Source organism: Vanellus vanellus (genome assembly GCF_965231255.1).
Source record: "Vanellus vanellus genome assembly, chromosome: 22".
NCBI lineage: Eukaryota > Metazoa > Chordata > Aves > Charadriiformes > Charadriidae > Vanellus > Vanellus vanellus.
Genome location: NC_138927.1, coordinates 6,651,143 through 6,666,595, shown reverse-complemented (window position 1 = coordinate 6,666,595; position 15,453 = coordinate 6,651,143). Strand labels below are relative to the sequence as shown.

Here is a 15,453-nt window from a genome sequence, read left to right as displayed (position 1 = left end):
CAACTGGATTCCCGTATCGGGTTGGATATCCATTGGATACAAGCCGCAGTGTTTTTGGAGGAATAATCAACATACAGAAACCTAACCCTGTCAAACAGATGAGTTCCAGTTTTCTTACTCCTCATTTATTCTCGGCTCTTCAAGAGGAGCTCAGTCCTGCAGCCTCTCACATCAAGCAATGGGTTTGAGTCAACTTGGGTAGCAGCAGACGTTATCCCAAACTGAGGTACGAAGGACCATTTGTTTCCAGTCTCACTCTCGTCCCTGTAAAATGCATCTCGGAGAACATAACAGATTGTTAGGCTGAGCTTTCTGACTTGCAGAGAGGATTTCATTCCCTAAAGTAACAAGCACCCAAATCAATCATTCAGCTTGTTAGAGTGGAATGGGGAAGCACGCAAAAACCTTTGAAGCGCCTTGTTCTGAAGATTTTTCTCTTGGTGCATTCCTCGCTCCTGCCCGTCTGCTGCTTAAATAACTTGAGAAGAATCAACAATAGCACTTCTTCTGCACTCCCCATCAAACTCTCTGGATGCAAAACGGTCGTTAAAACAAGATTACTTCTTAATTTACCGGCACCCCGGGATCAATAAAATTTCTGATGCGGGTCAAAGCAATAATAGAGCAAAGGTGGGGGCAGAGCTGCGAGAGCTTTAGTGGGCTCAGGAGACATGACTGTGATTTTGGGGAAGAACATGCTCCAGATTCCGCGGCCAAAGCCTGGGCGGTGAGTGGCGTCAGGCGTTAGAGTAGTCCCTGGTGCGTACGGGACCGCTGCACGTCCGTGGGCTGGGGAGGAGAGTTGCCTATGGCAATGTTGGTCCCATTTACGGTGGATACCTGTGAGGCTGTTGGAAAGAATCTGGCAACTCCGCAGGTAGCCAGTGTGGAGAATGTCAAGCGAGTGGAATGACCCTTCAAGCAGTCATTTGGCTTCACTCTAAACAAACGGTAATTGGCAGATCAGCCGTACTGTCTCCGATTACCCAGGAAACTGGGAATTGCGACAATTATGCCTGGAGGTTGCGAGTTACATTTATTCTCAGGATGCGATCAGCACACAGCTGTCGGGTTCCTTCCCCGGCAGTATTGGTTTGCAATAATCCTGCCTTGAGAGCCCGGGGATCAATTTTATCAAGAAGTCTTTCAGGTGCTGCTGTTGTACTCGAGGGCGGCGCCAGGTAGAAGTCGTATCTGTACATACGTATGTATTTAGTTTTAAGCAAACCCTACAGAAAAAAAAAAAAAAAAAAAAAAACAAAACCAACCAAAACACCTCTCCATTTGCAGTAGCTGCACTTAAGGTAATTTATAAATTTATCCCAGATGATACCTTAGCAGAAATAGTATAATAACAATATTAAACACTGCCACTAAGAGAGGCAACACAGCACTCGCACTCCTGTAGTAACGGTCCCTTCCCACGCTCTGTTACTGTGTTTTCAGCGGGGGAGGGAAGGGAGAGGGGGAAGGGAGGGAGCCCGGCTCAAAGCGGGCGTTTGGGCGTGCGTAAGTGCCGACGCTGGGGCTTGTGTGGGTGGGGGATAACGCTCTAAAGCGGTGTTGAAGCACAACGAGGTGATTAATCCCAAGGGCTGAAGGAGCGCACACGGCTCATTAATACGGATCTATTGGTGACATTTTTCTAAAGCTCTTCAGCTCTCCTAGGAGCATCCTTGACGGGTCGGCGATGTCCCGCTCAGCCCCTACTGCCTGGATTAGGAGCACTTTTATAGGGCTCGTGCCTTGTCTTCCAGGGGTTTTCTGAGATCCTTGTGGAAGCGTCTCTGTCAGGATAGAAATGTAAGCAGAGAATGCGTTGAAAATAAATTTCTGTAATAGTAGAAAATACCTCTAAACACAGTTGAGAGGATTCAGTCACCGGTACAAGTTCTGGGAATTTTTTGTTTGCTTATGTTTTGTTTCAGTGAGAAAGGAAACGATTACTATTGATGCTGGATAATACGTTGTGATAATGGTACGAAATTGTAATTATTATAGTGGTGATAATAATAACTTGCAGACCCTCAACTGTAGTAAAAGACTCCCTGTTTAGGTGGTGTGCAGAAACGTACCGAGGGGTTCATCAGTCTTGAAAATCTGTCAGGTTTGTGGACAGTGTTTTGTTTTGGGGTTATTCTTAATTGTGTTGGTGTTGCTCTCATTATTTTCTGCTCCTGTAGAGGTATACGTGGCCTTTATTTTGGTGGGGAAAATAAGTCTGGGGAGACATACAGGCTATTTACTTGTTCTTATGTATTTTTACAGCCTGACTGGCACCACGGTCCCCGATCTCATCGTTAGCACGCACCACCAGATGTGGCTCCTCTTTCAGACAGACAGTGTCAGCAACTTGCTGGGATTCAAAGCAACGTACGAAGGTAATCCAAGCGTCTCTCTCAGAATTTACCTGTTTTAGAAGGATCAGGGATGAGATGGGTACACTTGTTGGGGAGAAAAGAAAGAAGCTTCTCTAAATATATTGAAGCTCTGCGGATTTTTCTTAAAACTGAAGCTTTGCTCCAATAAGAACAGCTTTCATGATTTCTTTTCCAGGAAAGCAGACTGGGTGGGTAGCGTTTCATTGCCATGTCATCTGCTTTGTTGGAAAAGGGTTGGTGCGTTTCAGCTGATGGCAACAGACTGCGTCTGCGGGAGAAAATGAGATCGAGTCATCAGTGGTTCCAGGAGATTAGTGGTATCAATGGCTTTCAACTTTGACTGGTCTGGAGTATTACACATGAAATAAAAGTCGATGCTGGGATTTTTCAAAAGAAACTCATGAAATGCATTAGGATGCGACTGCTGAACTCTGCCGTAAGCTTCTGTGCTTACTGGTGGCGTAGGTATTTGCAAAGTTAGAGAAAGCGCGATGGAAAAGTATTCCTTCTAACTCATGTAAGTGACTCGTGATTCTAGCTGAAGCTTTTCTTAGATTCCTGCTTTGAGTTGTTTTTAGATTTTTCCAGAAATCTCCATCTTGTGCCTCCTCATTTGGCGGGAGCAGCTGGGGTCTCTCCCCGCCTCTGCGAGCGCTGCTCTGGAGAACGCGCTCTCCTTCCTCCGTCCGATGCTCTCCTGCCTGCGCAGGGGCAGCTTCTTCCCGTGCTGCAGACACACAGGGACACTTCCACTGAGGTGTCGGCTGCTTTTTGGTGGTGGTGTCATCTTGAATCTCTTTTCAGGGCACTTGAATGCCTTTCGGTTTCCTCTGTGGCCTGCCGATGCCAGGGATGGATGGTGTCTTTGGGCTCTGATGTCTAAAAGCACATCTTCACGCACCTCTTCATCCAGACATGGGGCCGCTCCTGAAACGTCCGAGTACCAGCAGCTTCCACTGGCATCAGCAGTAATACTTACATCTGTTTCTTTCAAGGGCTCTAAATATACATTAGACTTCATTCATTTTTAAAAGCGTTTCCCTGGGACTGACCATGTTTCGGGGAAGTGTCATACTGTGTTCGGGCCGGGACCTGCCCGTGGCGGTGCTGCGGATTGATGCTGAAGTGGCAGCAGTTGGGAGCCTGCAGGGACCTGACCTGCCAGAAAACCTGGCTGGGATCAACGCCGGCGTGTCCAGGCCGGCTGAGCAGTACCTGGAAGGGGGAACTGGGTCGGGATGCTGGAATGTTTACAGGGTTGTGGGACCAGGTCAGCAGGAAAGTCATAGAGAGACATAGTCAAGAGAGAACGGAATTGAAAGAAGGAAGGGGCAAATCCAGGCTGACTGTCTAGGGAGCATCCCAGTGGTACTATTGCAGCCTTACTGGCCGCGACCGCACCAGCCTCAGCGCCTGCTCTCTGCGGTACCCGTGATGTCTGTCTCCGGCCGCGTTTGTCTGCGGCTGATCCTTGGCCGGCTGGCGGAGCGTGCCCCCGCACCCCTGCCTGCTGGCCATGGGCGAAAGCACTCGCCAGCTCCGCTTTGCGATCACGTCTGGTTTGTTAATCTCATCCAGAGGGCAACGTGGACGTATTCTTCCAGTCTCTTGATAAATCTTACATTTACGTTATAGCACAGCACGTAAAGTTGCAAAGCACATGATATAGGGACTTCCTTACTCTGTTGTTCATCTTCTGTGAACTTTGGATCTATAAGGAGCATGACTTTTTCCTCCTCCTGGCTTGCTTCGATGTTGCTGGTAGCTTGATCTATAGCAAGGCTGAGCTGCTCTTGCTCCCTGTGACCCCCCAGTGCCTCTGGGCACCACCATTATCATTCATGCTTCGGAGTCCTCTTGTACGGACCTTCCAAGGTCAAATGTGCTTCTCCCTTCCCTACTCATCAGCTTCACCTGCGCAGGTGCTGCCTATTTTGCTGTACTCTTCTATGTCCATAACCTCCTCGAGAAGACAAGAAAGGGAGAGTTCTGGCTCTGCTGTCCCCTGATGAGCCTTCAAGGAGGGATCCTTCTCTGGGGACTGTCTGTCCTTTGCGTGCACTGGAAGTAGAGGCTGCTCTCTGCCTATTGTTCAAGTCTTTTCTCTTTTTCTGGGCATCTTTGCAGATTTTATACAGCAGCATCTTGACCTTGGAAAAGGGATTTGTGTGTGAACAGAGAGATACACCCCCTGCCTGAGGTCCGCGCTGGCGCTGTGCTGAGGTTAAGCTACCCTCCAGTCAGCCAGGCCCATAAAACTCTTCCAGTTTTTGCAAATGCTTTGAGTTACAAAGCAAAGAGACATTTAAGTAAGAGGCAATTAGCACTTGCCAAATGCATTATGAAATTATATGCAACTTACTAACAAGTTTCAGTACCAGTTTTATGGCCACGCTTCTTCCTAATTGTGGGAGGAAAATTACAGCTAATGGAGCTATATAAAGTCAAGACCAAAAATCTGCCTAATAGAAGGGCAGAATATTGCTTATAGAGTATGTTTAAATAGCCATCTATCCTAAAATTCGTAAGTTTTAGTGTGCGTTTGAAGAGTAATGCAATCATAAAGCCTGTTGCTGGTGCTGAAACAGTTACGCCCAAGAGATTTATTGATGCACAGATTGAAGGACCCGTTGGAAGGAACGTGCTGAGGAGGGCAATATGCCCTCAGAGTTTTGATATATGGCTCCCGAGAAGGGGGAGCCAACAGGTCCTTTTGCTTCACTTGTGAGTACCGAGAAAGCAGATTTGAACCAGGGAGAGCACAGGAACCCCAAGGTATCTGCGTTCAGGTTTTTCCAAATCTGCACTGCAAGACTGGATGCCTTTGGAGCAAACGCTCCGCGGGTGTAAATCAGTGTGACAGCATCGATTTTCAATTAAGCTGTGTCAGTCTTTACCAGCTGAGGATCTGGCTCATTAATGTTCATGAAGATTACTTCTAAATCTCCAATGTCTCAACTGCAGCCACTTTTATCCTTTTAAACAGACGTTCTCTCATAATAGTGAACAATGTTTTTGGACTTCCAGCGCTTGTCAGAAGAAATTTGTATTAAGCTCCACTTTGCTGGAAACGTCTTTTCTTTCTCACAGCTATAAGTGGGCTGATTGATGCTGCAATTTAGTGCTTGACTTGTGAGAGGGTTTGCAGCCTCCTGGGGTCCCGGGTCGCATCTTCTCCCCTCTTTCCTTCAATCTCAGCTGACTTCTTCTGAGAATACCTTCCCCTTAGAGCAGCCTGGTGCCTTCCACGGCCATCCAAACCGTTCTTGTAAAGTTCCCCGGTCAACCCCTTGTAGCAGTTGGGAGTAAGTAATTCCTTCGGGTAATATTTTGAAAAGTTCTTGAGAAATTTAGGGTTCATTGAAGAGGATTCAGACTCCCCTGATCTCATCCACAATCCTCCTGCGGTTATGTTCCGCATCAGTGGACTGCAGATGCTTGATCCGCCTCGCGGGGGGGGGCTGGGGGAACCGCGTTTCTTTACTGGTGAGCTCGAGGTTATCGCAAGCAATAGTATAAAAGTAAATCAATAGTACAAAATTCTGTGGTAAGAGACAGAAATATTAAAACATGAAAAAATAGAAAAGCCAGATTTTAATTTAGTCTCATATTTCTATATTTTTAATATAAAGTAATAATTTAAAATTGAAACTAGATTTATAGACACACTAATCTAGTTTGGATTTCTGTTGGAATTGGGTTAGTTTGGGTAGAGCTGACAAAGGTCTATGTTCCGAACTACCAGCGTGCAGCAGGCAGGGGATGATTACACAATATTTATTGTTGTTGAAATGCTGAGTAAGCGTTTGGCTCCGGAGAGCTCAGGTTTAGAGCTGGAATTTAGCCCCGTGGTGCTAAGAGGCTTAGGAGCTCTGCAGAGCTGGAGCCTGAAGGTTTCCTCTGCTGACCTTTCTGGTTTTAATGAAATTGGTGCTGCCCGCGGTGTTCGGTGGAACGCTGGCTGGGTTTCCACAGCCGCTTTTACGGACATGTTTTATGTAAATACCGAACTCTCTGTATAGGTGCTGCGTGCAAAGGTGTTCGTACCCACGTAGATATGTCAAGTGGAGAACAAACGATCCGAAACTAGTGCTGGTGCTGCTGCTCAGAGTTAGCTTTCCAAGGGGAGGTGGTGCCCGGGCAGGAGCACTGCCTTTGGTTTTTGCCGAGGGAAATACTCTCCGGTTTCCCTGAGAAGCCCAGGCAACATGCAGGTAGTTCTCCTTGAGTACGTGTATTTTTATTTATTTATTTAGGTTCTCCATTACCCAACCCCCCAATATTGTCGATGGCGGAAGTCTGTCAGAAAACTTAGTGTTTATATCTTTCCTACTCTGCTCTTCCATTAAATGTATTGACTCGTGTTGTAAAACACCAGCGCTGAAATACTGCTGAACCAACAGACGTGAAGGCTTTTAGCTGATGATGTGGCGACCTGAGCTGCTCTCAGGGTCACGTTACTCATGTTTAAGTCTCGTAGAAACCTTAGTGGGAGGGGTTTGATGTTACGGCGCGGGGCTTTAATGAGCCTGCTGGAGTCACGTTCTGCATTTGCCCCCCAGCAGTGGTTTAGAGGGAGGGATGTGGCAGAGGCACGCAGAAAGGGCTTTCTTCTCTCCTCTTCAGATCCTTTTTTCCTCATTGTTGGAATCAACAAAAGAACTGGGCAACAGAAACTCCCCGCTCCCGGTTCCTTCAGGTACTCGCCTAACGCTATCGGCTCTCATTAGTTTAAGCAAAGTTAACGTATGTACGAAATAACATGTGTGGGGTTGAGTCTTCTCTTCTGGAGGGTCTTTCCTGGCCAGGGATAACGTTTGTGCGGTATCCTCAGCTATCGCCTCTAAGCGCTCGCAAATCCCACTCCTTGTGGATGTTTTTTCCCAGGTACTGGAGTTTTGCTAGCGCAGTGCTTGCTTGCAGCTCCCAAATCCTCCTTTTCCTCCAGAGCCGAGTCAGGCAGGAGCAGCGACTCCCACGGAACCCCAGGAAGAAAGTGGCCTGAACTTTGGGTGCCGGCGGTGTTTGCGGGCGGAGGAGCAGAGCCGGGGTGTTGGCGCTCCCCCGACCAGCTCCGTGCCCGCGCAGCCCGAGGTTCCTGCGCTCGTTAGTCACTCTGGAAGCGTCGGCTGCCCCCGCAGCGCGGAGCAGAGGGACCCGCTTCCCCCGCCCACCGCCAGAAGACAAATAGCATAAATAGCTGATGAAAAATTTCTGGCGAAACGTTTTCTGTTAGAAAATGCTGTTTTGCCAAAATCTTCTCTGCATGATATAATATTTGATGGAGAAGTTTTGAAAGATTCGTTTCAACTTGTTTCATTTAAATAATGTCAAAACACTTGATTTAGATGTTCTTGTTTAGTTTTGACTTTTATTATTCTAATGTGGAAGTGATTTTTACTTAAACATTCATCAGGAGAAATGTTTCAATCTTATTGAAGTAACATGTTTTGATATTTCTGAATCACTCATTTTTGGAATTTCTGCCCTGCTAAATATTTCATGAATTTGACTATGTAGGAAAAGAAATGTAGGAACCCAGGGGATTTTTCTCAGGGCAGAAATTCCATTTTCTGACCTCTCTAATGTAATAAAATGTGCTAGCTTTGTTTGCCTGCTGCTAAGAAGGAGATCACGTGCATGGTGGAAAATGTGAGCTCCGATTCTTCGTTTCTCTCCCATTCTTAAACTGGTGATTTTGCTCTGTCTGTAGAGATGTTCCAGCTGGGTTCACGCAGTGTGACAGAAAAGGACTGCAGGAGCTGGCAAGTGAGGGGGGAGCCCTGGGAGGGAGGAGATCATTCAGAACATCTCTGTTATCTTTGTTCTTTCTCAGCAGAGAGTCGAAGGGAGGTACTTTTCTTTGCTCGGCTGCATTTTTTCTAAGTATCTGGTAGCCTGATCGTGTCCTCGGTTGACAAAAGCAATGAATATGCTGAACACCTGTAGCTCCCGTTGGCTTCTGCAGTATCTGGAGCTGCTTAGCACATGTGTCTGCAGCGCCTCGGTGGGGTTCCCGTGGCCACCGTCCCTCCGGCGCCATGGAGCCGTGCAGAGGGCAGCTCTTCAGGTCGGTGGGGAACCTAATGGCAAAACTCCCATGGGCTTTAGGAGGACAGGGCGCCCTGGCGGGAGCCAGGTGTGGGCAGGAATATGTTGTGTGTCCACGTGTTAAAGAGTTGTGTTGCTTCTCCGCGGAGGAGCAACCTGAGAAGTGCAGGAACAGGCTGCCCGGGGAAGTGGTGGAGTCGCCATTCCTGGAGGTATTTAAAAGATGGGTAGAGGTGGTGCTGAGGCACACGGTTTAGTGGTGGGTTTGGCAGTGTTGGGTTGATGGTTGGACTTGATGATCTTCAAGATCCCTTCCAAGCTAGATGACGCTGTGCTTCCGTGATTCTGCTCCCCAGGGCCCAGCGGTGCAGGGTAGGGAGTGGGCTGGGAGGCGACCGCATCGCTCGCCCCGGCCCTCCGCACGGTGCGCGGCGCTGTAGGCGGCGGCTGGAGTGACGCATGTCCGTGTCCGTCTCACTGAGCGCGTACCAGCAGAGCGGCCCCAGCGCGTTCGTGGGAAGGTTCCCCTGCCCCGGGGCACCGAGGGCCAGCGGGAGCTGGCGGCGCTGGGTGAAAGGCGCCCTGCAGGACACCTTGCCGTCGTGGTGTTTGCTGGTGCTGTGTTTCACGACTTCAAGGTGTGGGAAGGAAAGGAAGATCAGAAATTAATTTTTAAAGGCTGTTGACTTGCAGCAGAAAGCGTTACCGGTTTCCCGTGTCTCTGTCAGGACACAATGATGCGTGTTTAAAATATGCGTGCTACCCTTTGATCTTGTTATTATTTCTTGAGTTTTAAAGCTGAATTTTCTTTTCATGATTTGCTCTGTTTGTTTCTTCTTTTTTTCTTTGGAGAGCAATGTACAGTTCGGTGCTACTTTAATATCCGAACGGTTTTATTTTTTGTCCCTTATATGCAAACACGAATCTTGAACATTTGGGTTTTTAAAGTCTGTGGGAAGATACGTAAATCCCAGCAAACTTTTCACTGACAGGCAAAAAAAAAAGAAACCTATTTCATGAAAACTTTAATATTAATATTAATTTATGCTAAATTATTTTTGGGATGCTTCATTACGTGGCAATGACTTTCTAGTTGAAGATGCATACAGCAGTAGCAGAAGTTGGTGCCTTGTTGTGACTTCTATTCAAAGTACACCTGTATCTAAGTTGCCTGAAGTCTGAATAATAATGAGGCGCTTGTTGTTGTTCAAAGCAAATTGGAATATTAGATGGCGTAATGCAAATCTCGGATTATGTGATTTTCCTCTGTAAAGAAAGTGTCATAAAAGAAGTTTCCAATTTGGTGTAAGAAATTGAAAACGGGAAGAAAAGACAGCGAGGCTGATCATAGATGATGGGGATAAAAACGAGAGAACGTGAAAGACGAGATGAATGCGAAGCAGATAAATAGTGTGAGAGCACTAAGGAGGCTGTAAAGGAATGAAGTTTTGTAGCTAATAGTGATACGGAGCAGGGGCCCTTCTGAAATGAAATTGTACAGAGCAGAAGATAACAGAAAATTGTGTCCGCGATTTACTTGGAGTCAAAATCCATGTGCAGCATGAGATTAACTGTGTGTTTCCGTGCAATGAGGTGTCGGCTGTCTGCTTCGGGACCACACGGAGGGATGGAGGTGGGGGTGGGAGGGGAGGGAGAGACAGCAGACATGGCGATCCGGCGATGCCATCCCAGCTGCGCCCTCCTTGCCAAAGGAGGCGGAGGGCTGGTCCCGTCGCGCGGCACGCGGTCTCTCTGCTTCAGAAGAAGTCCTGGGAGCGGGTGCAGAGGAGGGTCTCTCTGGGTATCGCCATATTTTTCATTTAGTTCATAGAACCGTAGAGTGGTTTGGGTTGGAAGGGACCTTAACACTCACCTACTTCCAGCCCCCTGCCCCGGGCAGGGCCACCCCCCGCCAGCCCAGGGTGCTCAGGGCCCCCTTCAGTTGTGGTAATTGAAGGGTGAGGAGACACGAGGAGAGGTTCTCGGGGCTTTTCAGTGACAGTGGGAAAATTCGTGTGTTAAAGACAGGTCTCGGCTGCATTCGGCGCCGCTGCGGAGCCCCCTCCCGTGTGAGGCGGAGCGCAGGGGACCGGTGCTCCCTCGGGAACGCCGCGTCTTCGCCGGAGCGCGGGCAAGCAGCGCGCGGCGCAGCCCTACGGCCGACACGGCGCCAGCGCCTGCCCCCCGTGCAACTTCTCTTCTCTTTCTTTCAGAGATCGACCAAGGGAGCTGCGGCGATCCCGGGGTCCCGGCCTACGGCAGGAGAGAAGGATCCACGTTTCGCCACGGGGACAGTTTGAAGTTTGAGTGCCAGCCTGCCTTTGAGTTGAAGGGACAGAAAACAATTACCTGCCAAAAGAGTAGCCAGTGGTCTGCTCAGAAACCAGTTTGTGTTTGTAAGTCAGTGAGGAGACGGCTCTAAAATCTCTTGGTGGTGTGGTGAGGTGGTCACGTGAACGGTATATCTGTGCTCTGTGCTCGGTAACCGGGACAGGGCCTCTTCTCGTGGTGGCGGAGGTGGCACCGAGCTCAGCATCCCGTCCCTGAGGCGTGGGGGGAGCTCGCTTTGGCCCTTCGCTCAGCCCCGAGGGGGTGTGCGGTCGCGGGCTCCCCTGTGCTCCCCGCTCGACCCCTCTGCCCCGCCGGCGCTCTGTCAGACCCCTCCGGGAGAGGCAGCAGGCTCTGGTGTCCGAGGCGGGAGACCTGGATGCAAGAAAAACGGTCATTTAAAGCTTGATTCTGTTTTTGGCCGCTTAATTTTCCTTCATTATCTGACAATATTCAGGCTCCCTGCTGCTGGACCTAATTTTTAACTCGTTGCGCGAGTTCTCAGCAGAAGTCGGATATCCTCAGTAGTGACTGAGGATAAAATTTTCAGATGTAAATGGGAGTTAAATGCACAGTCCCCACTGGGTTTTAGTGGTCTCGCTGTCCTTTGAAGATGCGTTGGGCAATCTGCTTTATTCTATCAGTGGAACCTTCACTCCAAAACAATGTTGCATTTGGACGTTACCAAAACTCACAAAAGTATCTATGTTTCCCCCAATCAGTGACAAGCAAACTCTTCTTTTTGTCTCATCTCTACAAAGTCTGTGCCTTTGAACAGATAACTGTGGTCTTCGGGCGGTGAGGCTGAACCGAACAAAAGAATAGGAAAGGAAAAGTCAGTTGAGCAACAGACAGAGGACAAAAGCGTGGGGCAAATGGATAGAGAGAAAACAGAAATGTGAATTTTTAGAATTGTGTATTCGCTATGCAGATAAATAGATAACGCTGGTGTTAGATACTCCAGTACCAAATGCTCATGTGTAGAGTGGCAGGACTTGATCCGTACCAAAGAGATGACCCAGCTGGGGGGGCAAACCCTGGTCCTGCAGAGCCGAGTCTGGGTTCCTCGGGAGAAGCGGGGGTGTTACCGTCCCTACACCCGCAATTTAGGGGAGAATGTCGGAAACGGGTTTCAAGTAAGTGCCTTTCTTTTCAAAGACTAATTGAAGCTCTGAGTGTTTGAGACTGTCTGTTTGGGGAAAGGAAGCAATTACTTTGGGAGTTTTGCCTTTTCCAGATGTCACGACTCCCTTCCTACTTGGTTTTCTGTATAAGCAAATCAGCTAACGATGCTGATGAGGAAAATGGAGTTTCCCTGGTTATCTTTGACGTGGGAAGTGTTACACCGTTTCTGTGCTTAGTGTCAGAATTTTGGAGTTTTTTTTTCATTTCCCAGAATGTCAGATGGATTTGAACAGCTGATGGTTTGGTTGAGGTTTTTGCTGACAGTTTGCAGTGAGACTAAACCCACAGTTTGTGCCCAGTCCAGGAGGATCAGATCATAGTAGTATAGAAAGGAGACTGCCAGTAAAGTAGGATTATTTTTTTTGTAGATAGATATTGAACAGGGACATCAAATGGAGCCCCAGTCAGCAGTCCGTGCAAAGCATAGCACAGGCTTGAATCGTTTAGTGAAAATAGCTCCATTGTATTCTATTCTCTGTGGCCCTCCAGCTTTGGATATTTACGAATCAACAAGGCAACAAGTAGGTAGTGGAAAAAGTATTTCATAACCCTCTCTGCACCTTTACTCCCCTGCCTTTATTCTAGACAGCATCATATTAGTGTGCATGAATCGGAAGAGGCGACATGACAAAATGTGTAACCTGGCATGAAATCTGTAGTGGGATTAGTGACAACTCTCTGTAAATGTTGGGAGACCATTAAATGTATCGGGCATGAGGTGGGAAAATAAGGTAACCTGATTTATGTGCTGCTCGTTGGAATATGCAAACAATTCAGTGCTGCTGATTCTGGCTGCAAATGCGTGACAAATGCAGACGGAGATTAAACAGCACACTATGGTGCATCCTGCTGTCCCGAGCAAATGATTTATGAGCAGACAGAATTTATTGTGGGGAACTCATTTCCTGGGGCTCCGACGACAAAGCAACACAAACCATTTAAGTAATGCATCTGCTTATTGCAACGGGTTCTTAATTCATGACTGTCTGTGCCTTCATGATAACAGACCTTCCATCTTCATCCTCTTTGTTGTCATTGCATCCCTTAACCGTCCAGGGTGAGCCCGTAGGGCACTTGAGAAACTTTGCAAGACTTCTTAGTGCGTGTCTCCTGCAAACCCCTCACTAAGGAAGGTGTCCCCGGCCCTGCTGCGTATGTTCAGGTTATCTCTGATGCGCTGAGATACTTGAAACAGCTACGCTGGAGCCTGGGAACCTGCCCTGGATGGGCAGCCCAACCATCCCTCCGTCTGCTCTGAGCTTCGTGTCCGCTTTGGTGCAGCGTGGGGGTGTGGGTATCAGTGGGGGCTGGATACCGAACACCTCTTTCTCCCTGTTCGGCAGCACCTTGCGGTGCTCAAATCAGCTTTGTAATTACTATCGCTCGCCCTGACACTTGCATTTTCAAAGCCACCGGACTGTGGTATGTGTCCGAGGGTAGGGCGGTCCGCAGGATAACCCGAGCCGTTGCTTCCGTGCAGAGCTACGCTTGGTTTTCTTGAAGTCTTGAAGGACAGCAAAATGGGCGTAGGGGAGATGTCATGCGGATAAACGTCACCTAAGGAAAACTGTTGTGCTGCTTAGATGAGGTTTGTGCTCTGATGTAGGAACTCATAAGGGATGTAATATTCAAACTGAAGTCTACAGTTACCTGTGGCTGAGGGGATTATTAAGCTTATGAAAGGGGAACCAGCCCATAATTACAGCTATAACAGGAAACCGGTGAGTTGTTCGGTTACTGCAGTGAGAAGGATGATGAAAGTCTGGAGGGCCGTAGTCGGGGAGCCGCGCGTTTCAGTAGTGCCATAACTTTCAAATACATGGTTGGAGTTACAGTTTAAACATACTCCTGTATAGTAGGGAAAAACTCATTATCTGAATTTTATGTGAACTGTTGCAGCAGAAAGCCCTGCTACTAAACATTTTCTATGACCAAAACTTGTTTCACGAGGTTTATGTTTCCTTGCTAAGGAAAGGAAGAGCTACCATCGCCTTTGCAGGGGGATAGTGCTCTCGGAGGGCTTCTGCAGCAGTTCAGTAAGCCGTACGAGGTTCTTCGCTCTTCCTCTGCAGCAGCTCCCCTTCCCTCCTCCTCCTCCTCCTCTTCCTCCTCCCTGCAGCCCTGCCCCTCTGCGCCTGCGACCTGCGGCTTCCGAGTTCTCACTCCCGCACCTTTGGCCGAGAGGTTGACACGTGCCAAGCAGTGCCGTCGTTTTCCGTGATAGATTATGGCATAAACCGTCCTGACAATACATGTCCTTCGTAACCACCTCACTGAATAAAGGCAAAGTTTTTGCCTTGTTTTAACTGTCCTCTGCCAGCTGCTCTGGGAGGGTCATTTCTGAAAACAACTTACTTTCCAATACAAGTTCAGTCCGTCGCTCTCAGGCTTGCAAACTTCAAGTTTTCCGGACCCGTCACACATTCTAAAGGTAAACAAAACGTAGTGAAATAAAACAGTATGTACATGTTGATTGCGATGCATCGAGCAAACCTGAGGGCGGAGGTTTGTGCACCCAGCGGAGGGGGGTGTTTGGCGGCGCCTGCCTGCGGCTCCACTCCGGCTGGGGATAACGTGCGCGGGTGTGCGGGTGTGTGTACGCCTGCGTGTGTTTAAATGGAGGGGCCGTCGTGTGAGTTGGGCTGTTTCAGAGTACTTCTGGATTCCTCCTGGCGCTTCACGTCCATTGATCTGATGATCTTTCCAGGGCTCTTGGTGTTGCTCTGCTCTTGCTGTAGGGTCTGCGTTAGTTTCCAGCGACTTTTCTTTTGTTGTGTTACTGTGAACTGTCTCTGTATTACAGACCTGCTTTCAGCAGTAGTCGTGCGTAATGTCCCTCTAAAGAGAGCAGAAGGCATTTCCCCAAGCATTTCCAATTGAAATGATGTTAAATTGTGTTTTCTTCTCTGGCTCTGGAGCAGACGTTACGCTTTCTTCCCTTCTTGTTCACTTGAAAACCTCAACCACGGCCCATTTCTCCTCACCGATTTGCTCAGGATCGCGAGGAAGCAGCAGATCTGCGCTGCCTTGTTGCGAGTGGTGCGTTGACTCTCTCGGACCGAACTGAGCACCAGCAAAACCCTTCGCGTTGTTGAGAGTCGTCTTTGAGTTGGCTCCAGAAGGAGATTGGCACAGCCCGGGGTCCCCCGTCCTTCCACGTGGGTGTACGGCACTGACACAGTCGTCCTCTTCGGAGGCATTATGATTTTTCCAGTCTTTTGAACATGTGATTTTCCTTAATAGCAGTATAAAATCTCGCTTCTCCTTAGTGGTAATTACTCCTTTTATTTTTTTTTTTTTTTTTTTGTTAATCCCATATTGGCCTGTTATACCTGCTGAATAATCTTCGCTCCTCTTTGAAAGAGTGCGGATTTTCGTTTTGAGGCGAGTGGCCAACCTCTGGTGTGCGCTGTCTGGTACAAACATGCAGGATTAGTAGCTGGAAATGCAAAGTGGAATAGATGTTTTCCCAGCAATCTACTGAACAGAACCGTGTAATTTCATACCA

General features: G+C 48.3%; 1 protein-coding gene across 1 annotated transcript in view; it reads left to right on the top strand.

Annotated features, from left to right (window-relative positions):
* CSMD2 (CUB and Sushi multiple domains 2) overlaps window positions 1-15,453 on the top strand; it is a gene marked incomplete at both ends in the record, with an annotated part of 311,031 nt that overhangs the window by 167,025 nt on the left and 128,553 nt on the right. Inside the window, 2 exons of the mRNA XM_082494202.1 lie at window positions 2,269-2,381; window positions 10,646-10,828. Coding sequence (XP_082350328.1) covers window positions 2,269-2,381; window positions 10,646-10,828 — 296 coding nt within the window. The remainder of the gene's footprint in view (window positions 1-2,268; window positions 2,382-10,645; window positions 10,829-15,453) is intronic.